Source organism: Acromyrmex echinatior, chromosome 10, assembly GCF_024713525.1.
Source record: "Acromyrmex echinatior isolate Ae372 chromosome 10, ASM2471352v2, whole genome shotgun sequence".
Taxonomy (NCBI): Eukaryota; Metazoa; Arthropoda; class Insecta; order Hymenoptera; family Formicidae; genus Acromyrmex; species Acromyrmex echinatior.
The window spans coordinates 740,150-761,426 of NC_141861.1; the positions used below are offsets into that span (position 1 = coordinate 740,150).

Here is a 21,277-nt window from a genome sequence, read left to right on the forward strand (position 1 = left end):
CCATGAGGCGTAGACTTTCCACGCGAAGCAAGTTCCACCCCATCTCTCTTCTGCCCTGGGGCGCATGACTTTCCGCAAATGTGCGGTAAAAATATATGCAATCATTGTACATCAGTTTTGTTTCGGATGAGATGAGTTAGTTCCTCGTGACTACGAACTTTTTAACGTTTGATTCACACAATTTAACGTTTGATATGTATATAAGATATTCATTCGACCATCCAATTTTCTAACTGGCATGAGATTTTTTATTCCTATGGGAGAGTGATTGACAACCTCATAAAGAGCTCCGGTTAAAAATTTATGGATTTATACAAGTAGATAACCGTGAATCGTTTGTAGCTACTGCTGATGATGGCTAAAAAATTAGTCGGAATATGCACGATTACTAATTTATATAATTCGTTTTTATTTATTATAATTTATTCTCATTTGCCTCCTTTTTTAAGTCTTTTTTTTTAATCCATATAAAAAAGATGTAACAATTATTAAAAATAGAGAAATTCTGTTTCTATTATATCTTTTACAAAGATTATTAACAAAGTTATCCATATATGGAATAAAGAAGTAAATATATAATTATAAACTAATATTAGAATATATATTTCATGATTTAATACTATAATTGCGTCCACGAACAGTACATAATAATCAATTTTGAAATTGTTCAAAAAGTATACATGTATAATACTAAAATGTCTTTTGCTTCAGTAAATTTTTAGAATTAAAGAGTTATGCGTTTCATAATATTTTATTCCATTCACTAATTAATATTCTTTAAATATTCTGTGAATGTATAATATATAACAACGTTAACGTTAATATACAATATATTAACGTATACCTTAATTGTTATCTATCAGGAATTTATCATACAGGGTAGTCCATTTTAATTCATTCACTAGAATATCTCATTCTTAAGTTAATCTTTTTTTCTCCTCCTTATAACTGAATAACTTTTGTCTGAAACATTTTTGTCTTAGATTGTTCCATCTTTCAGTGAACTCTCTTTTCAGCTACAGCTTGAACTCTCTCTTACTCTCTTATTCTCTCTTACTTCTTATTTTTTTACTCTTTTGTTTATTCAGTAGATTGAATAGGTAAATTATCACATAGTTGAAACAACTGATCCTTAAATTTCAGAATTTTGAAATATTCTACTAACTGGAATAAAACGGACCACCCTGTATATAGATATACACGTGGCCCGCGCGCGCGCGCACGCATACACACGTAGATATCTATCTCAAGTGTCTCGTTTTTAAGAATTAGAGATTATAACTTTTCGGGACTTTGTCACACTTCTAAAATATCGAGATTATGATTTTTCAAGACATTATCACAGTTCTTAAAATTCGACTGTGATTTTTCAGGACATTGTCATAGTTTTCAATTTTCGGGACATTCTTTTCAGGATTTTGCATGTCCTCCGTTTTGTAATTACTTTGGGTTATAAGACAGATCCTGTTATAGTTATTTTACTTGAAATAATAATCATTCAATCAAAACAATTAATAGCGATAATGATAGTTTAAAATATTTATATCATATATATAGATATTTATATCGTTTCTTGTACGTCGTCTGCAGCCGTATTAATAATACAATCTTCATTTTCTGATAATGTACGGTGTCCCAAATAATGTCGATATTTCCGAATTAATTGCGGAATAACAATATTGTTATAACATGCCATACCGATTAAAAGAATTATAAAACCAATGAGCTATAACAAAAAATTTTGCAATAATGTTTTTGTGTTATGTGTATATAAATACTACTAATGATTTTTACTTCTCTAAAGCATACCTGCATATAATGAAAAACTTGCCACTGAAACGCTAAAGAAAAGATCCATATCACAATTGTACGAACACTGTCTAAAATCATTCTTGTTGTAGCACTCATTTCCTTAGTAACGCTAATACCAGCAAAATTAAAAAAAGCAATACTAAATGATATACCTGCAATCCGAAATGAGTTTGTTATAAAGACCGGAGATTGATAGTTACGAAAGAAATTTAAAAAAATAAGACTAACCGATAACAGCTATCAATAATTTACTATTGCTTCCTATTTCAATAAGAGCTTCTACAGTAGCTTCAAGTGTGCCGCGTGAATTATCCGCAAAAGGAGGTGGCGCGGTAATATAATTGAAAGGGATTATTATTAGAGAAATACCAATAAATCCAAAGATACCTGTAAAAATAGATGCAAGAAATAAAAATTATTAATCAACATATTTAAGATATTGTTGAAATATATCAATATCAACAAAGTTTATATAAAAAATGTAAAAATTATACTGACCTTCCCATCCAATTGCTTGTAATGCAGGAATATCTTGCTGTCCCACATATTTTTCTTCAACAACCATTTGCACAGCTGTTATTATCTAGAATATTTGAAATTTGAAAATAATTTTATGAAAGTAAATATTTATCTCTGTATAATTAGATATTTCGCTTAAACAAGTGTTATGAAATCATAAATAAAATTACTAAAATAATAAGAATAGGGACAAGTGAAGAACAAGGATGATCTTGATGTTAAATTATTAAATAACAAACAAAAGTTTATTCTAACATATGTTTTGATCTCAATCAGTATATAATAATTACCATCACTATAATAAGATTACTAAAATAATAAAATTCAGACGAAAAAAACATCTTAAATTATTTGCTTTCATATTTTCAACGATTAACGGATATTTTAAAGAGTCAATCGGAAGCTGCCATGAATTAATACTTAGATCGGAATTTTAGAACAAAAGATAACGTCAAGAAATGAAAGAATTAAATTCGACGATTCTGACCTATGCATTAATTCATGGCAGCTTTCAATTGACTGTTTAAGACATCTGTTAATTACTGAGAATATAAGAATAATTTAAGATGGTTTTTTGTCTGAATTTTATTGTTTTAACAATCTAATCATAGTAATGGCAAATATTATACATTGGTTGAATGTTTAATTATAAACTACTGTCTGTATCCTTTCCAATTCTTTAATTATAAATGTGTTAACATTTAGAATTAGACCTAATTGTGGTCAAAACGTTAGAATAAATAACTTTTGTTTGCTTAATAATTCAGCTTCAAGATGTTGCTTGACTCACAGCACTATTTTTATGATTTCAATTTTTGAGATTAAGTTTTTTACTTTATTAAATTTATAATTACTAAATTTTATACTTATAATATAAAAAAATCAATAATAAAGATGTACCTGGGCAAATATAATAAGCAAATCCCCAGTGATTACAGAATTTGCACTGACATCATTGTTTTCCATTACTAATATATCGCTAATACCAACAAATACTAAACCTATTACAACAAAACCAATGCCTATCCATTCTCTTACTCCCAATTTTCTATTAAGAAATCCAATAGAAAGCATTCCTGTGAAAACAATTACTGATCCACGCAACATTTGGAAGCTACTTGCATAAGTCAAGTTCAAACCAACGTACATTATGGATGTTGCAAACATATCACATAATGCAGGTACTATTAAAATAAAAGGATTAAAAATCCTTGAACCTTTGGTGAGTACGTTATTATCTACAGAGCCATCCTGAGAATAAATTAACATAATAATAAATTTATTTATTTTACAGAGAACAAAAATCATAAATACTTACACCTCGCCGATTATAATAGTAGTAAAAGACTTTAAACGCTAAAAAACAAAGAGCTTCTCCAAGAAACATAAATGATGATTGCATAAAAGGATGATTAAAATATCTAAGTTGTCCATCTTCACCAAGTACAACTTGTTGATCTGCATATCTAAATAAATTTTAATTTAAAGTTAATTATAATATCTATAAAATTAATTATGCATTTTCTTTTGCAATATAATTTTATTCTTTATATTGTGTGTATGTACATAGTTTAAAAATATAATACTTACTTAACTGATAAAGTATTAAATGAACCTGTAATTATTTGAAGTATTGCTAAAGTACATTGAAAATTTGACCACGCCATTGTTTATGAGAAACAATGGCAGACAGTGATGATACACCACTTATTATATGGCTATTTTCTGTTTATATGTATGTGATAATGACATATACATTAAGAGTATATAATTTACTTTGGCACCCTTAGTAAATAAAACAAAAGAACTTCTTTGTAACTTAACTTTCAGTACTTTTCTTTTTTAATTATAAATATGTTTTTGTAATAGAATTTATTGTATGTACACTCTTCATACTTAAAATGAAATAAATATACATTTGAAGTTTGGCAACAACGAGAAAGCTTTAACAGAGAGATAAGATAGAAATATAAGAACGTGCATGCCTATCTTTCTCATGTAACTGCATGTAACGATGCAAAGCTTCTAATCCTCTGCTACACTAGCGCACCATCATCCATTTTAGAGATACAGAAACTACGTATATATTACGTCCATTTTTGTGACACGCCGATAAAATCGTAGTATCGAAAGTGGACGTACTACGTGTCAATGCTACATCCACATAAATTGTAGGATAAAGAAGACATTTAACGCACCAGACTGTAATTTTATCATAATAAGGAGATGCTGGAGTGACGACCGAATTTGATCGAGGTAAAATAGATTTTGAAGACCTTTTAATAACAAATTATCAGAAATCTGATTTTGGAATGTTTTAATTGGTCCGCCGTTTATTCTCTAATCGAAGAAGGAGCAGCTTCAGTACAAGCACCAACGAGATACTATTACTTCGCACAATAAATTAAAGGAACAGGAAACAGAAAACAAGAATTTCAACCTATCAGAAACTGTGTATTTCACAATGATGATTTCACATGATTTCACATGATTTCTTCTTATTGTGCGGAGCCTCTTAAAGAGAGACCATCAGCTCTGAGCAAATTTTCATAACTTCAATAGAACCGGGGATAATTGAAGAACGATGACATTACCAACAATTAATAAAAATTTACGATTATATTAATATAAATATTTCGATAATTTATTATTAAATTCATGATTTTTTTATCATATAAATGCTGTATAAATAAGTACGCATAGTTTTAATGCTATAATATTTTATACATTATCGAAAAATTATAATTTTTTTTCTTTTGCAGCTATCATCTTTATTAAGCCGGTTCTACATTAGTTGCAAGCTGATCGTAAGTTTGTTGCGACAGCCAATCTGAAGCTTGCATTTTGAAATCAATGCTTCATAATGTAGAACCGGCTTTAGATAATCAAACTCGGATGATAATATTAAAATTGTTTTAAATAAAAATCGAGTTATTAAATTTTAAATATATGTCTATGAAACTAATAAAATCATGAAATTAGTATTGTATTATCAATTTCTTATTCCTTAAGCATTTAAATTTTAACAATCATGCGAACTTCCGTAAGAGTTGACCTTTAATATTAGGTCATTTAAAAAGTATCCGCGGTTTTTTGTTCAATTTTTGAATGATATGATCCAATAATATCTCGTCGATGACGAGGTACCAGAAAGTAAGTTCCGTTTTTAAATTTTGCCGCCGCAGCGGCGTATTTACAATGGTGCGCATGCGTGCCGAGTTTAACAAAGGATTGAGTGATTGACGCGATTTTCAATTATTGGTTCAGTGTATACGCATTATAGTGCGTATGTATAACAGTTTTATTAGTGTTACTTTTTGTATTCAGCATCTATATATTCTCTTTTTTCAATATCCGAATATATATTTATCTTGTTTTAAGTGTAACAATTTTTGGAAATTCAAGCAATTTCAAGCAACACAAACAGATCTAATGTTTAAACAAATCGCGTCTGTTGCTACGACGTCTGTTTTCTACAAGGGTTTAACTTAAAAAGATTTAATTTGAAAGACATTTTAGGATGTCCACTAGATAAAGACAGGATGCAATTTGGTCATCCAGAAACATCCTAATGATATCTAAACGATGATGTCCTATAGATGTAGAATAAGACATATAAATTCTCAATTTATCCTTAAATTTCTTCAGGTACTCTGGATGTTAGAAAATCCCTCGACATACATCTGTAGGATCAAGTTTTGCTGTGTGAATATTATAGAGATAGGTGTGAGTTTTCAATGAAAAACGCAAAAATGTACACGATGAACGAAACTGACCACGTTTGTGATTAATGATTTCGATTTACGTCGAAGTTATAACATCGATGTTATGAAATTGGCCAATTATAAATATTCCTCTAAAGAATGAAATGACTGTGATTGGTCAGTTTTATAATGGATGTTCTTATTCTTAAAACTAGAAAAAAATGAAAAGTTAGTTGAACCGAAATTAAAGTTAAACTGCATTGGTAGAAATGAGCATAAATGTGTCGTCTAAACATAATCAATGACGAATGCATTGATGCATTGAATTGATGCATGTAGTTGAAAAGAAAATTAAAGAGAACAGACGATTTATCATTAAATCTTTTTCCCTGTATTTTCCAGAAATTTCATAGGCGGTAATTTTTTATGCAAGGATACAACGCCTGGTACCCCGCTATAATAAGTCATCAACAACAATGGTAATTATGTAGCGGAATAGTAAGGTGTGTACTTTAAAAAGCAATAAAAAATTTTCTGTAAGTATAGACTTGTTTTCTTTTAATAGGCCATCGGAACTTATTTTCTGGTTAACCCTCATATAAATAGTACATTGTAAAAGAAATTTCTTGCAAAATACATCCAGATCGCAGAACATACTAGTAACATACATTTTCGGAAGATCATTTCGAGTCTTATCTCAAAAGTGTCTCCACAGCTACTTTGATTTAATACATATGAATACTTTCCACTGCTTCACTATCTAAGTGTGTCATATAATAATAGTAAGTTATATTTCTAAATTAATTAGTACAGATAACAATACAAAGTGTTAATTAGCATACACTACTTATATTTCTGTACTAAACCATATTACCTTGAAAGTCTAAGTACGATTGATAACATTTCTTATAAAACTCTTGTTAACGAATTATATCCTGTGACTTTCTAAAAAATCATACAAAAGCTTATAAATTCATACAAGATGCAGCTGTTAATTCTTTATTCTTTATCATTGTAACAATTTTTCTATGAATATGTCTCTAACATTCGGGACTGCTTTATTTGGGTGAACACAACTATCTTTCCTTGCCTCTTGCTCTTTTACAAAGTCAACTATGAGAAAATTTTCGATTTCTATCATATTATCAATTTAAGGAAGGACGGAAATGGAAAAATCAATTGGAATGTACGTATATTAACGAAAATCAAATTTTATAGAGAAAAGGAGTTAGATTTGATTAATTACAAATTTGTTACAGATATAAAAAGATTTTATACAGAAAACACATGTGTTCTTTTCGAATTGTTTGCAATACGATCTGTAGTACAAATTATAATTATACAAATATATTTATATTTGTTAATATTTTTTTCCCTTCCCCCTCTCCTTGCTACGTCAGTATTTCATATTTGTTTGAATACTTTGGATTGCCCTAATTTATATAGAATAGAGCAACACGTATTGTATTATCACTCATTTGTAATATTGTCCATTGTAAAAAAAGACTAATAAAAAGGAATATGATTATTACTCCAAAAAGAAGTAGAAAAAAATTGTGCAATACCAGTATAGATGTAATACCACAACTGCGTTTGGAAATTTGCTGGCACATTCAAGATGTTTCTATGCAAAAGTATAAAGTATTTTTGTCCCAATAAAGAATCGAAAAAAAAAAAAAATCAAAACAAAACATAAATCACGCGAAAATAGATGTATTTTGGATATTCATTAATCTGTACAATATGAAACAATAGTTTCATCGATTTCGAATGACGTAATTTATTTTCTTTTTGGAATAAAAGATTCTGTTCTTTTCGCAACGAAGACATAGATTTATATTGGTAAATATTTGCATCTTTGTGGATCTTAGAATTCGATTCTCAACACGATTCTATCAATTTATTTCGTCATGAATTGTATTCACTTGTATCTAATTGTGTACACGTTGCACTAATCAAGTTTATTTATTTCATGTATCAAAGCCTGCATTTCTATGGCAACTTTAGTTAGATAGAAAAGTGCAAACGAAGGCAGTGATGATTATGAGTTCAGGCCTTGGCGTTTCTCTTCTTCGAGCATTGCATCGAGCTCATCTGTAAGATTGGCAAGCATATTCCCAATGTCGTTCAAAACATCCGCAGGTTCTCCGCCATTGGAATGATGATTGACTATATGACCACTTATACTACTATTAGGACCACCCGTTATATATTCTTGTGCTCGGTTGGCCCTTTGTTTTATCGTACCGGCATTCTCATTGGCAAACGGCAACGAATCTGATTCTGTACTGGAACTTGACTGTAAATATAAAAATAAAACAAATGTACTAATACATTAAGGAATCGAAAAGAACTGAATTAAGCCTATAAAAATTTAAATATTGCGGGATTCTCTAAATGTTTTATCGACAATTGTCATTATCGTTAACTAGCGATAGCTAATAAAGATAAATTTCTTACAATATTTTCTTGAAAGTACTAAGTAAACATTTCCTTATTGTAAATAAGTATTTACTGAAAAGGTAAACATATATTATTTGATTTAATTTCTTTTTTAATAAAAATATTTATTTGCAATAGAAAAATATTTACTTAATACTATTTAAGAAAATATTATTTAGGAATTTTTTTAGTGTACACATATTTATAATATATATATATATATATATATATAATATGTACATTAAAAAACTTCCTAAATAATATTTTATATATATATATATATATATATATAAAATAAATATATAAAATAAATATATTAAAAAGCGCAAAAAAATTAAATAGATATGGCAAAAACTTTCAAAATTAACGTACTTTAAAACTAGCATCTGATCCGTTGCGATGTTGCAGAGCGAGAGATGCAATTAACTCGTGTTCTTCGTTAATGTTAACGCTAACGCTACCCCAAGAACGTGACATGGAAGAAGATGGTCGATTTAATTGCGGTGGTGTGGAAGATGCTGACGTAGGCACCGGCGTAGGCGCTGGTGGTGGCGGCGATGGATGATGAAGCAAATGTTGATGATGATGAATAAGATGATCGTCACATGAAGCGGTTGGCACCGGTCCGCTGCAGTCTATTACGACGTCACCGATCACCGAGCCACCAACAGCGATTACGGAAGAACTAGTTGTATCTCTAGAGCTTTGTCGCCTTGGAGGTGATGGAGGACATCGTTTTGGAAGATGTGGACTACTTTCGAGTCCATATGTTAATTGATACTTGTTATTCAAGTCTCTCGGCAAGGATTTATATTGACCTGGTGTTGCAGTGACCTGAAATTATATACATATATAACGACAAAAATTAAAACTATGTCTAAAACAAGCCACGTAAACTTTGGCCGATTCTTTCTCAAACATATTGCGAGATTTCATTAAACCAATTGATTGCTTTATGTTTTTTAACCAGTTATACTGCAAATTGATTACAAATATATGGCTAGAGCTTCAAGAATATCATAGATTATACATTGTTATTCTATATTTACAGACACATTTAGTGATTATTTTTCTTAAAATATGCATAATCTTCTGATTAATTGTTTAATTTATTTATTGAAAAATTAAAAGCATTTCAAACGAAAGCAAATATTTACATAAAGTCAGCTTTTTCAAAATTCAATGACCTTGACATATGTTATCAAGATCATTATTTTAAGTGACCTCTAATAGGTTTTAGCAATCGCTCGTTATTTTTGTTAATAATAAAAGTTATTAACAAAAAAAATTTAAAATATATCATTTTCTGTTACATGCAATATTAAGAACTATCCTAACTATTCCAAACCTTCATCCTTGCGTAATGACTTCACGCGAAGCGAGGTCTACCCTATAAAACGAGAGAAAGGAGATACGGGAGAGATAATATGAACCTCGTTTCGCGTGGAAAGTCGGACAATCCTAGACAGGGAGGGAGATGGTCTGGACCTCGCCCATCTTTGAATTAGATCAATTACTTATGCGCGAAACGCGTGACATGATAATACACGGAGGATTTCATGGACGATCTATTATAAAATCTTGTATATAAAAGAAACATCAAACTCTCACTAAAGTTCGAATCCCCACCATCACTTCCAGCATCGCCATATTTGGACCGTTCCAATATCCGTCACTTCCAGCACCGTTATATTTGGACTGTTACAATATTTTATATAAACTCTGTTTAATATAAAAATTATTCCATATTCCGTTAACGTAAGACTCCTAAGCAGAGAAGAAGATGAAGTGGAACTCGCTTTACATCCCTAAGTAGGAAGGGGAGGAGTGATACTCGTTTCGTGTGGATAACATGTAATGCATAAGAAAATATACCAATTAAAATCTTTTGTTTCCTTCCTTTTCATGAAATAAAGAACTCTGATTAGTTGAATTTCTTATGCCTTATGTTATGCAAGAGTTTGTTGCTCCCTGCTTAATTCACACAAGCATTATTTTTACGTAAGGAAATGTGAGGAGTTAGTAAAGTGTAATATATAAAAGTATGTACCGTATATAATAAACACAGGTACATTATTAACATGATGTAAATTGGATTAAAATCATCAAATCAGCACATAAATTTTTCTCGTCCATCTATTTTTGCTTCAAACATATCCATACATTTGAGACAATCGAACATACCTTGGCTACAGGTCGTGGACGAACGAGACAATGTCTTGGTCGTGGAAGAGTGCCCCCACCAGCATCTACAACGGAATCATTCGTGGGTGTAAGATCACCATCTTCAAAACTGCGTGGACGCCAATCGAGGGATTGTGGATGCGATGTTGGAGCTGGTGATGGAGGATAACCAAGAGGCGCATCCTCTAGACTTTCCAAAGATTTTCCTCGGCAGCTAGTACGGCCAACTGTATTGTAATCAGTTGGAAACGCGGCATACATACTTTTCCAAGTAACATCAGAAGTAGTATCGCTTCCACCTCTTTGAAAAGATCTAAGTACAGGCGAAGAACAATTTTCATCAGGTGATGGTAAATCAGGTCCACTTCGTTGAATAACAACGTCCTAAAAAATCATAAATTATACAGTAATTTATTATTGCATGACATTGTTAATATATTGATTAAAATAATTAGGAGATTTTTTCCCAACTAAATTCGATACTAATGAGAAAAATAGAGAATTTATAATTTACCTGCGTATGCCCAGGATGTGGCGGCAAGCGCGCAAGATCAAGTGGTTGTATACGCTTGCCAGCGCGAATATCTTTAACTCTTTTAATTGCTAACAATAATTTTTTCTGATGTCCTAACCGTACTATACCAATGTCTTCCAGATCTTCCCAAGTGAGAGTTGTCACGTCTTCGACGGATCGCATACCCTGTTGATGAAGAGCACCAAGATATTCCTCAAGTCTGAGAAGCCTGAGCCATTCTTCGAGCGATCCAGGCACATGTTCTGGTAAACCATCTCCTATATTTAAATTATCTATTTCCGCTTTTAGTCGTTTCCTATGATTAGGTTTTTTGATACCTATAATGTAATGTATAAAAAAGTGTATATTTGTTTAAATCAGACCTGTTAAAATTCGATCTGTGAGCCGAAACGCTTTCTCCAGTCGTCTCGATAGAGCGAGACGGAGCGTCAATAAAGGATAAAATTCAGGTCTGTCCAAGCGCCAAAAAATGAAACCGAGAAAGCCCATTTCTCAATCATGTAATCATAGTTGTCATCTTTTATTTTGCCTATCATTCTCTGCCTGTGACACTCTATGATGGAAATAATACTTTCCCCATGGTAACATTCATAATAATGCTATACCAATCTTCTGCAGGCATCCTTGTTTCTTACTTATAGAAAAAATATGAATGCTCTTCTATACAGCAGAAGTTTGCAGCAATATTGCTGCAATATGTTGCATTTCAACGATGTTTAGACAAATCAGAATCAGGCGGAGCACTGGCGTCTATTCTTTTGTTATTTACGCTTTGTTTCGCTCTATCGAGACGGTGGAAATGTTTCGGTTTACGAGTCGAGTTTTGGACAGGACTATTGTAACTAATCTATATAAGTAATACTTATAAACTAAATAAACAATACTTAGATTAGACCCGTTATTACAATATGTGCTCTACCTATAGCCGTAAGATCCTCCGGTGTCATACGCGTTATAGTTGCAAGGTCATAACCTGCGGAAGCGAACAAAGGAAAGTATTCCTCGAATTGGAGTTCAGTTAACCAAGCGTGAACGACGTCAAGATCAGTCGGTCGATCAGGATGACTCCCGAGTGAACTAATAGAGCATCTAGGAGACGAAGCAAGAGCACCGGGCCCTCTAAGTCCTAAGTGATATCCAGACGCTCTTCCAGAATCCAATGATGCCGTAGAATGTCTAGAACCGGAACCTGATCCGGAACTACCAGGACTGTCTCTACCAGGACTCTGGGTCATATCAATACCTAAGAAATATCCAAACATTCGTATTTTACAATTATATTATTTGTAGTACTTTGAAATTAGTATTATAAACAATATGAATTTATAGATGAGAATAGATTTAATTAAATAAAAGAGAAATTTTATATTTGATTGCCATATCGCATGCCAAAACCTTTTTCAATGTTAAAATGCATAAGGAAATTCTCAGAATAGTAATATTACTTACTAAATTGTACAAACAATTTAATAATTTTTTTTATGCTAATAAGCATCTCTTACAGAAATATTAGTTGTCATATATGTAATCTTCATATAAGAAAGATAGATAAAATAGAAACAAAGATAAAATGCGAGCGAATTTTTACCTTGATAAGATTTGTTTCCGATAAATTTAGCCATGGTGAAAGGATATCTTCCAAGGATATTATCCTTCCACCATAGATTTAGCTATCTAGGAATCGATTATTTAAACAATCAATCAGTTACTTTTTAGTATTGAGATCGACATATGCTCGTGTTAATTAAATAATCAGTGTGCGCACCACAAGAGCATATGAGAAGTGCAACACAGGCCAGAAGCTTAACGTTTGAAGAGCTCGACAGGAATAACGGACAAGATTATCTGTACCTTAATTGCACTATATATAGTCGAAAAGCATTGATTTACAATCGCGTCTATTTATAATTGATTTTTAAAACAAATACTCGATCATGTCCATCCCTATACATTTACATTCTTCGCGTTAGAAAAGAATTAATCTAATAATATAACTTTACATATAATTCGTACCTTGATCTTCGGCGTGGGCATACTTGCCAATCACCGGCGGAAAGGTGAAGCCCGAATGTGTAAAAATAGGTCCTGGACTTTTTCCAGATGGCACCACGTAGGAACCATCGTCTGTCGTACCTCCGGGGCCGCTTCCAGAGAGGAAGCAATTATCTTCGCTGCTAGCATATCCAGCCGAGCCGAAAGAGGAACCAGAATGTCGAAACACATCTGGTACAGCTGGTGGAGCTACTTTCTTTGCTTGAGTCACGGCTTTGGATGGCCGACTCATACCGCCAACTGTAAGAAACAGAAAAAAGAAGTTAACCCATTGCTGCTGGTATTTCAGAGACTACATATTTTTTCAGTTTTTCTACATTTATAATTGCTATATATAATATATTTGATTTTTTTGTCTTGAGATATATGCAGAATGTCTATATATCTATACAGTTGTGTGTTTATAAGTCCTACTGACAATGAATCAGTAAAACAGACAACTTTAGGATCTCCTATAAGTTGTAATCAAATAACTTCATATAAAATCGCGACTTTTGGGTACCGCTCTTCTTATCCAAAGTGCGCAAGAGCACACCTATTATACTTCCATCATGAATCATAGTATGTGGCAATTGTGCGAATACTCGTGATCGTTGTGATCAGCGCCCGGTGTTTGTGACAGACGTAAGGCAGCTGAGAGGATGCAATTTCTGCTTTCTTTAAAGATCTTGAGTTAGTCTTCGGAAACATCACCGGGCGTCCACGTGTATCATCTTATTCTCTGTTTAACATTGGATGAATAATAAGGTTAAATAATAAGGATGAAATGATACACGGAGGCACTCGGATGATGTTTCCGAATGAAGCCTTAGTTTTTGCAACCGACAAAATCTGAAAGAGACGGGATCTTTCCGCCTTCGAGGCGATGGATCCATCGAGAAGATGGATGAAGGATCCGCGGATGAAAATGCAGAGTTAGTGCATATTTCAAACAATATTTCTTGGGAGGAGATAATAGAAACATTCTTGGATAATGATTATGCAAGAACACGGTCACGCGAAGACACGAGCGGAAATTTACACGAGCGGACATTAACGAGAAGCAAGAATTCAAAGATGGCGGAGTTATCGAGTAAAAACAGATAGTATACGTGCAAAGAAAGAGAGTAGTAAGGCCCCTGGAAAAAACAAGAAAGGAAGGTTTGCGTTCTATCACGGAGAAAAAAAAACGGCGAAGAATAATAAAGAAGAGAATCAGAACTCTGATTCCAAATCGAATATGAACGACTCATCGCCTGAGAAGATACGATATGTACAACCATTCGTCCTTTTTTTATACTGATTAAAAAAGGATTCTCAATATTTGTCTAGAATTTAAAGGAAAAGATATCCCTGAATAGTCGTTCTTTTGAAGAATGATGTCCGGGTATCGGTTTTTCATTTCTCATGTTAGATAGAGCTTTAAATGTAGACTTCTAGGCCATATCGACAAAGTGTGTGATAGGATCGAGACTTACTTTAACTGTTGCTTTAACTTATAGCAGAAACTATAAGATTATGAAGGGCAGAGAAACATTGCAGAAAAACTAAAAGATGCGTACAATGGAGCTCATAGTACATTGGATAGTGCAGCAACAAGAAAGCAGCAGAGATCTTACGATGGCAAATGAAACCATGTCATATCCAGAAGCGTCAAGATTGGTGAATAAAGCATGGCGCAATGCTGATACCCAAAGGCCTGCTCTGACAAAATTGGATCAAAATTGGAATATAAGAAAAGAAACCTTTTCTTCAGTATTGCAGAGAAAAAATGATACCTTCACCCAGAGAAGCAGCTGCAGCAAACCGAATCAGAAAGCAAGAAGCTTAGCCGGAGAAGAGGATTAAATATAGGCCTTGTGGATTCGAAGCTGAAACTGAGAAAGCTAGTGAAGATTTCAGATACGGATCGATTAATCGATAGAATATTGATTACTGTGGAGTTACAATATATATCAAACAACGTGGAATTTTTAGAATTAAACTTAATTAATTAGACTCTAATAAAACATTATTGTTCTATGAAAATTTACGTATATGCGTGAGATATTGATGTAGTAATATATAAAGATATATCAATGTGTCGCATTTTATTAATAAAACAACGATCTCGTCGAAGTTCGGGCTTTACTTTAGGATCCCTAGACATATGGAAGAAATCATAATCAAGAATAACAATGCTGTCACATTCATTAATAAAAAGTTATCAAATAAGATTCCACGGGAATTAAGCAACAAAGATTATATTACTCAAATACGTATAAGCATAAATTGCTAAACATGTTATTTAAAATTAGGGTTCGAAACCAAACAGTTATTCTCTAATAGATTCTTCGTCACTCGATAATTGCTCGTAAATTTCGTCTCAATTATACGTATTAACAGTTCTTGTTTTAATTCTTGATATCTTACTTAATAATTCTTTATCAATAAATGTAATGTAATATCATTAGATTTTTTTATCTTGGACCACGATTGCTTCCATGTTCTCGATGTTTTCTCAAGATAAGCGATACACTCAATTTTGCTTAAATAACCCTATAATATGGAATATGTATAATTTGTATATCTCGGAACATCTTTATATTAGCCAAAAACTTAATATCCTTAATATCCTTTAAGATTTGGTTCCATCTATGTATATAATATAAAATATCCGCACACTTACGGTATAAGAGATTTTTCCAACTGCCATAAATGGCTTTGATGCATTTGTTCAGGGACGTACTTGGCAACACTGTTGTCTCACGCGCGCGCAGATTGCCTTCGGAGCAACTTCTAAACAGGTTTTGGTTCGTACCGATCTTACTCATGGTTATTTCATGCAAATATAATTTTGCCATTAAATTTTCTGGAATACCAGGAGGAAGCCAGATTTCTACGGCGGGATCGCAAAAACTCTTATAGGTAGATGATAATTGTTTCGAGGGCTTTTGCAGAAATCGTTTTCCAGGTGGTAAGGGGGGAGGACCCAGACAGTTCGTTATGGAAGTGATCGCCATTTGTAATATACTGAAATTTGTTTCAAATCGTTTCGCGCGAATGTAAATGGCTTTTCAAAATTCTAATGCGTAATTATCACATGAATTAAATCAATTTAGTGACATTACATTGATTTCCTTTCATGTATCTCCACAATTGCACTTATCGATATCTGATATATGAATCAATGGTTATATAAGCCAAACTAGTGTTTGTTTTCACGCAAAAAAAATTTTATTTTGTTTTATTAAATTCACTGTAGTAAGAGATATTTTTTATCACATTGAAGTGATTCGTTCGACTTAATTAGACTTGTTTATTGTTATTAGAATCATTGTGAGAATTAAATCTTAATTTCAACTTAACAAACTGTCACTATACAAAAGACTGAACAGAAACACTTGTTTAAATATTATTAGGAAATTTAGTAATAATATTTTCATATAAAACAAATTATTCACATAGTGTAGCAGAAATTTTAACAAGTTTAATCACTTTTTAATAGAACAATAATTTCGTTTAAAGCATTTATTAAAAAATCAGCTTAGCCTACAAAATTTGGGAAAGCACAATAATAGATCAAATTCAATTGGACAGCTCGCTCGTCTACAGTCTTGTAAAGGAAAATCACAGTGACAGTTCTAAATACAACTATTGGAAAGTGCGTTTTAGATAAGCGCAGGCGCACATACGGTTCGATGAAACGGCACATTGATGGCAACAAATACGAATGGAGATTGAAGGTGGGTGAACAAGTTTCAGAACGGCGTGGGCTGTGATTCTGCTAGAGTATGAATGGATAGTATGAAAAGCATAGTCTGTGAATCGACGATATATAAAAATATTAAAAGAACGTATTGAATGATTGGAAGACTAAATTATTTGACGTGACGAAGAAAAAAGCATCTCATTGATTTACTTGACAAGTTTTGTGCAGTAAATGGTACGTAAATCACAATTTGTAGAAAATAATGCGCATTTTTTCTCATTAATAAGGGCCAGTAAAATATTTTTTTCTTTTTTCTAGAATGTGTTTCAAAGAAATATTCCAAAAAACAAGAAAATAAATTTAAAATATTCTTATATTATATCTTTAAACTGAAACTAAAAGAATTATAAATTGGTTTAATGTACTGCAATTTCAACACAGGTTTTAGCTTTTAATGATCTAATCTACTTTCTAAATTAATTAATAATAAAACTATTCTCATGTATACATATGAAATAAAGTTAGATTATTTAACAATTTTCTGTAGCATCAATTTTTTACAAAATATTATTAAAATAAAATATTCTTTATTTTATTTTAATAATATTTATGAATATTTTAAAAATATTGTGAATATTTTAAAAATATTGTTTCGCATTATTTTTTAGGCCCTCTATATGTCAAGGTAAAGTTCATCGGGATGGACTTCCGCATCTCCATAGTTATCTTACTTAAAAAAGACATCAAGAGAATCTGGAGCCGCCTGTTTTTACTGATAAAACTAATGTTTTTGATATTTTTGTTCCTATCGAATTTCTTCGTAATGTTTTCATAAAATAAAAATTCTTTTTCCATGATTAAAATGCACATGCTAATGTACTTGTCACTGGTGTATTTTATGTATGTTCAAATCTGGAAAAAAAATTACAGATTTCTTTATCCATTTTAATTTCAATGTTGGTCGCCATACTTGTGAGATAAAAATGGATAAAGAAATCTGAAATTTTTTATTTTTTTTCCAGCTTTGAACACAAAATATATCAGCGACAAGTACATTAGTATGTACATAATTTAATCGTGGAAAAGGAATTTTTATTCTGTGAAAACACTACGAAGAAATTCGACAAGAAAAACATCAAAAACGCTAATTTTATCAGTAATACAGGAGGCTCCATCCCCTTAACATTGCGGGGATTCAAACTCTTATCAATTGGAAGATAAAAAAAAAATATAACCATGTACCTCAGTTTGCTTTGTTACGTCGCTTTCTTACTTACCGACAGTTCTAATATCTATCGTACAGCATATCAGACACCCAACTGCAATTTTTTCAGAATTTCAGAAATAAAACTCTTCCATCTCCAAACTTTTTTATAGTGTTAGTAGTACATTTAACCTCCCCTTTGAATAAATTATGACTCATTTCATTTGACAATTTATAATTGTGAAAATTACTTTATTAAAAAGTTTATACAGAATGATTACACAGAACAAATATAACAAACTTTGACAAATTGTTCGAAAGATCATTCTGAATAAAAAATGTCACTATTTTCAATATTTATGTAGTTACAAAAGTTCTAAGCTTTTGATATAATAAAATCACACATTTAATGAGAAATGACTTCTGAGGAATCAAAATAAAACAAAAGAATATGAAACATCAGTCAATGGATAATTTCTTCAAAGAATTATTGATACGAAATAAAAGTTCGTATGAATAATATACTATATCGTATACATCATTCTTTATTCCTTAATTCATGCAATGCATATATTTAAGTTTAAGAAGTAAATAAATAATCCCAGATAACAAAAAATATCTAAAATTAAGTCATAAGATATTTTTTAAAAACGACTTAAAAACGTCTTATGTCATAATTTTGGATAATTGTGTTGTTTGGAACATATTCTTCTGTTTCTCTTGTTTTGTTTTGATTTCTTAAAAATCACTTCTTATCAAGCATATGATTTTTACTATAATAGGAAAATTTTAAAATTTTTGTAATTATATAAGTATTATCTAAGTTTATATATAATATTTTTTTCTCGGAATTATCTTCTAATCAATTTGTTTGTTCTGTACTCGTTCTTAATTATCTTGTATGTTAACAATAATAAACATACAAAAATCATAATTTTATTAAAAATATTTTTTTCAACTTAAAAAGATGTAATTAGATAAATATATAAAACAAAAAACAAAGAATAATAAAATATATTTGTAATTAAAAGAGTTAAGAAGAAAAGAATTTTACTTTGAAAAAACAACTAAACCGTTTTTAATTTCATTTTATGATATATTTAATATTTTTAATCTAATTAAGTGCAAAGTATACTGTGTATATAAGTATGTTGTATACATATATATATATATATATATATATATATATATATATATAAAATACTCCAAAATAAATTTGTCCATAAATTCTTCATCACATAAACAATTAGACAGAGTATACAAAAAATCATTCAGCACTTATATGGCACAAATATTTCCATACATATTTCATAACAAAAGACTTTATTGGCAATCAGTTACAACACTGTATAATTACTAAGTGACATGTAGATTACTAATTTCTGACTAATGACAACTGATTGATTGCTGATAAAATCTTCTGTTATGAAATATGTATGGAAATTAAATGAGAACATTTAAAACGTGTGGTTTAAACACTGAGGTAATTATCGCATGCGACACGTAAAAATCAGTAAATCATTCATGATGCTAGTATATAAAAATGTTTATCTCAGAAGCGGTTGAGCTATGTTCACGAAGGTTTTATTTTATTCAATATGATATTCAATATGTACTATCTAGCACAAATGCTGAAGTTTTTTTTTTAAAGTCGGAATCAGACTATGCATTGAAGATTGAGATTAAAGATTGAAATTTGACCAATGAAGACAAAGAAATTTTAACTCCTATCGTTTTGATTGGTCACAAATTTTAATCTTTCAATCTTCAATCTCAATTTTCAATGCGTAGTCTGATTCCAAATCCTGTATATCCAAATAAAATAAGAAAACTTTATATAAATATAAATATAAATTAAAATATACTAATAAGAAGATTTAACTAATATAATTAACTAATATAATTAATTATAATTTATTTGGCATTATCTTTTAACATTATTATTTTTGTAGTACATCTACATAAAATAGTATTTAAAAATATATAATTGTAAATTTTTTAATATTCTTTGCTAATAAATTTTGAGTACTAAGATACATTCTCAAAAATAAATAAATTGTATTTAATTACCTTTAAACTTTTCATTTCGAAAATTAAAATATAAAATTCTCTGCAAAATTTTTAGTTCATTCTTATAATAATGTCGATTCTATTTGAGATATCAACAAACATTATCTTTAATAAAAAAGAAATTCTTAAATTATTACATTTAAATTATTATATTTACCTACTAACAAAAGAGTATCTAAATTAATATGATATTATACAGTCACTCAAATAACAAAGAGTATTTCGCTTCGACATAAGATTATAGAAACATAACAGTACATAACAGCCAGCGTACACACATGCAATGCGCCACGTACGTACACATTCACACATGCACAAAGCATATGTAAAGATATGACCAACTAATGTAACATAATCGATCTCGATACGAAGACGCGAAAATCGAGAACAATCATTTCCAACAAGAACAAGGAGAAGGCGAATATCGCTCGGCGAAAAAGGTCAAAGAGAACCGAGAACTGAATGCGAGAACGTAACATTTGGCAGCAATTGTGACGATGGCTTACCGCTAATGCGTCTCATGGCGGCTCACGACGAGGCTCGCGCTCAAGATCCTTCGAGCTGTATATTGCGCCGTCGTAACGCGAACGATAGATCTTCGCGCGCAACGTAAACAACATACCACGCGGATTGGACTCCGATGTATCATCTACACCGTACACACGTCGTTCCTACGACGCGTCGAGGCGCTCGCGCCATTGCTCACGCGAATACCACTCTTCAGTGACCCCAGCCGAAATCGTCGGAAGCGTATATCAACGTACGTCTTAACATTTCCAACGGTTTACGCGACGCGTGATCACACGCGAGGTCACGCTGTGCCTCGACTTCGCTCCAAGATTTACTTTGTACTCTTCGACCACGAAACTACACTAGCAAAAAAAAAAACAACACAAAACCTCTAATGAGCACTCGTATGACCTGCGCACGACATAACGATGCGGCGACCAGCAGCGATGGGTGACCAGACACGCGACACTGCAGTACGCTTTCTCGCGCAGTGCCGATTAATGCTTAAAATCGCCGCTAGGGTGTATGAGCACCGATATCGATAATCACCAATGATATGGAGAACTAAAGAGATA

General features: G+C 31.5%; 2 protein-coding genes across 3 annotated transcripts; both read right to left on the minus strand.

Annotated features, from left to right (window-relative positions):
* Positions 1-485: 485 nt before the first annotated feature.
* Positions 486-4,353, minus strand: Tango9 (transport and golgi organization 9). Its single transcript, XM_011059621.2, has 7 exons — positions 3,922-4,353; positions 3,650-3,797; positions 3,232-3,582; positions 2,311-2,395; positions 2,041-2,199; positions 1,810-1,964; positions 486-1,726 (listed from the first exon to the last, which is right to left on the minus strand). Exons 1-7 carry the CDS (start codon positions 3,996-3,998, stop codon positions 1,562-1,564), a joined length of 1,140 nt encoding a protein of 379 aa, XP_011057923.1. The 5' UTR covers positions 3,999-4,353; the 3' UTR covers positions 486-1,561.
* A 2,877-nt stretch (positions 4,354-7,230) lies between these two features.
* ckn (CRK like proto-oncogene, adaptor protein) lies at positions 7,231-21,196 on the minus strand. 2 transcript variants are annotated; one of them, XM_011059633.2, is made up of 7 exons: positions 20,699-21,196; positions 13,210-13,488; positions 12,116-12,439; positions 11,176-11,513; positions 10,662-11,045; positions 8,850-9,311; positions 7,231-8,334 (listed from the first exon to the last, which is right to left on the minus strand). In XM_011059633.2, the coding sequence occupies exons 1-7, from the start codon at positions 20,712-20,714 to the stop codon at positions 8,077-8,079; spliced, it is 2,061 nt and encodes a 686-aa protein (XP_011057935.2). In that variant the 5' UTR covers positions 20,715-21,196; the 3' UTR covers positions 7,231-8,076. The 2 variants fall into 2 exon arrangements, with proteins under 2 accessions (XP_011057935.2, XP_087266965.1); XM_087410839.1 differs by lacking the exon at positions 20,699-21,196 and adding an exon at positions 15,896-16,241.
* Between the last annotated feature and the right edge of the window lie 81 nt (positions 21,197-21,277).

Excerpts from the sequence above, each read along its gene's own strand:
- Tango9 (XM_011059621.2), bottom strand. The coding sequence starts at position 3,998 with ATGGCGTGGTCAAATTTTCAATGTACTTTAGCAATACTTCAAATAATT. Across the intron at positions 2,396-3,231 it reads TGCTTATTATATTTGCCCAG|ATAATAACAGCTGTGCAAAT; the intron begins GTACATCTTTAT and ends CAAATATTCTAG. Across the intron at positions 1,727-1,809 it reads AAGTTTTTCATTATATGCAG|CTCATTGGTTTTATAATTCT; the intron begins GTATGCTTTAGA and ends TTTTTGTTATAG.
- ckn (XM_087410839.1), bottom strand. The coding sequence starts at position 16,229 with ATGGCGATCACTTCCATAACGAACTGTCTGGGTCCTCCCCCCTTACCA. Across the intron at positions 12,440-13,209 it reads TGCCCACGCCGAAGATCAAG|GTATTGATATGACCCAGAGT; the intron begins GTACGAATTATA and ends GATATTTCTTAG. Across the intron at positions 11,046-11,175 it reads CACATCCTGGGCATACGCAG|GACGTTGTTATTCAACGAAG; the intron begins GTAAATTATAAA and ends ATGATTTTTTAG.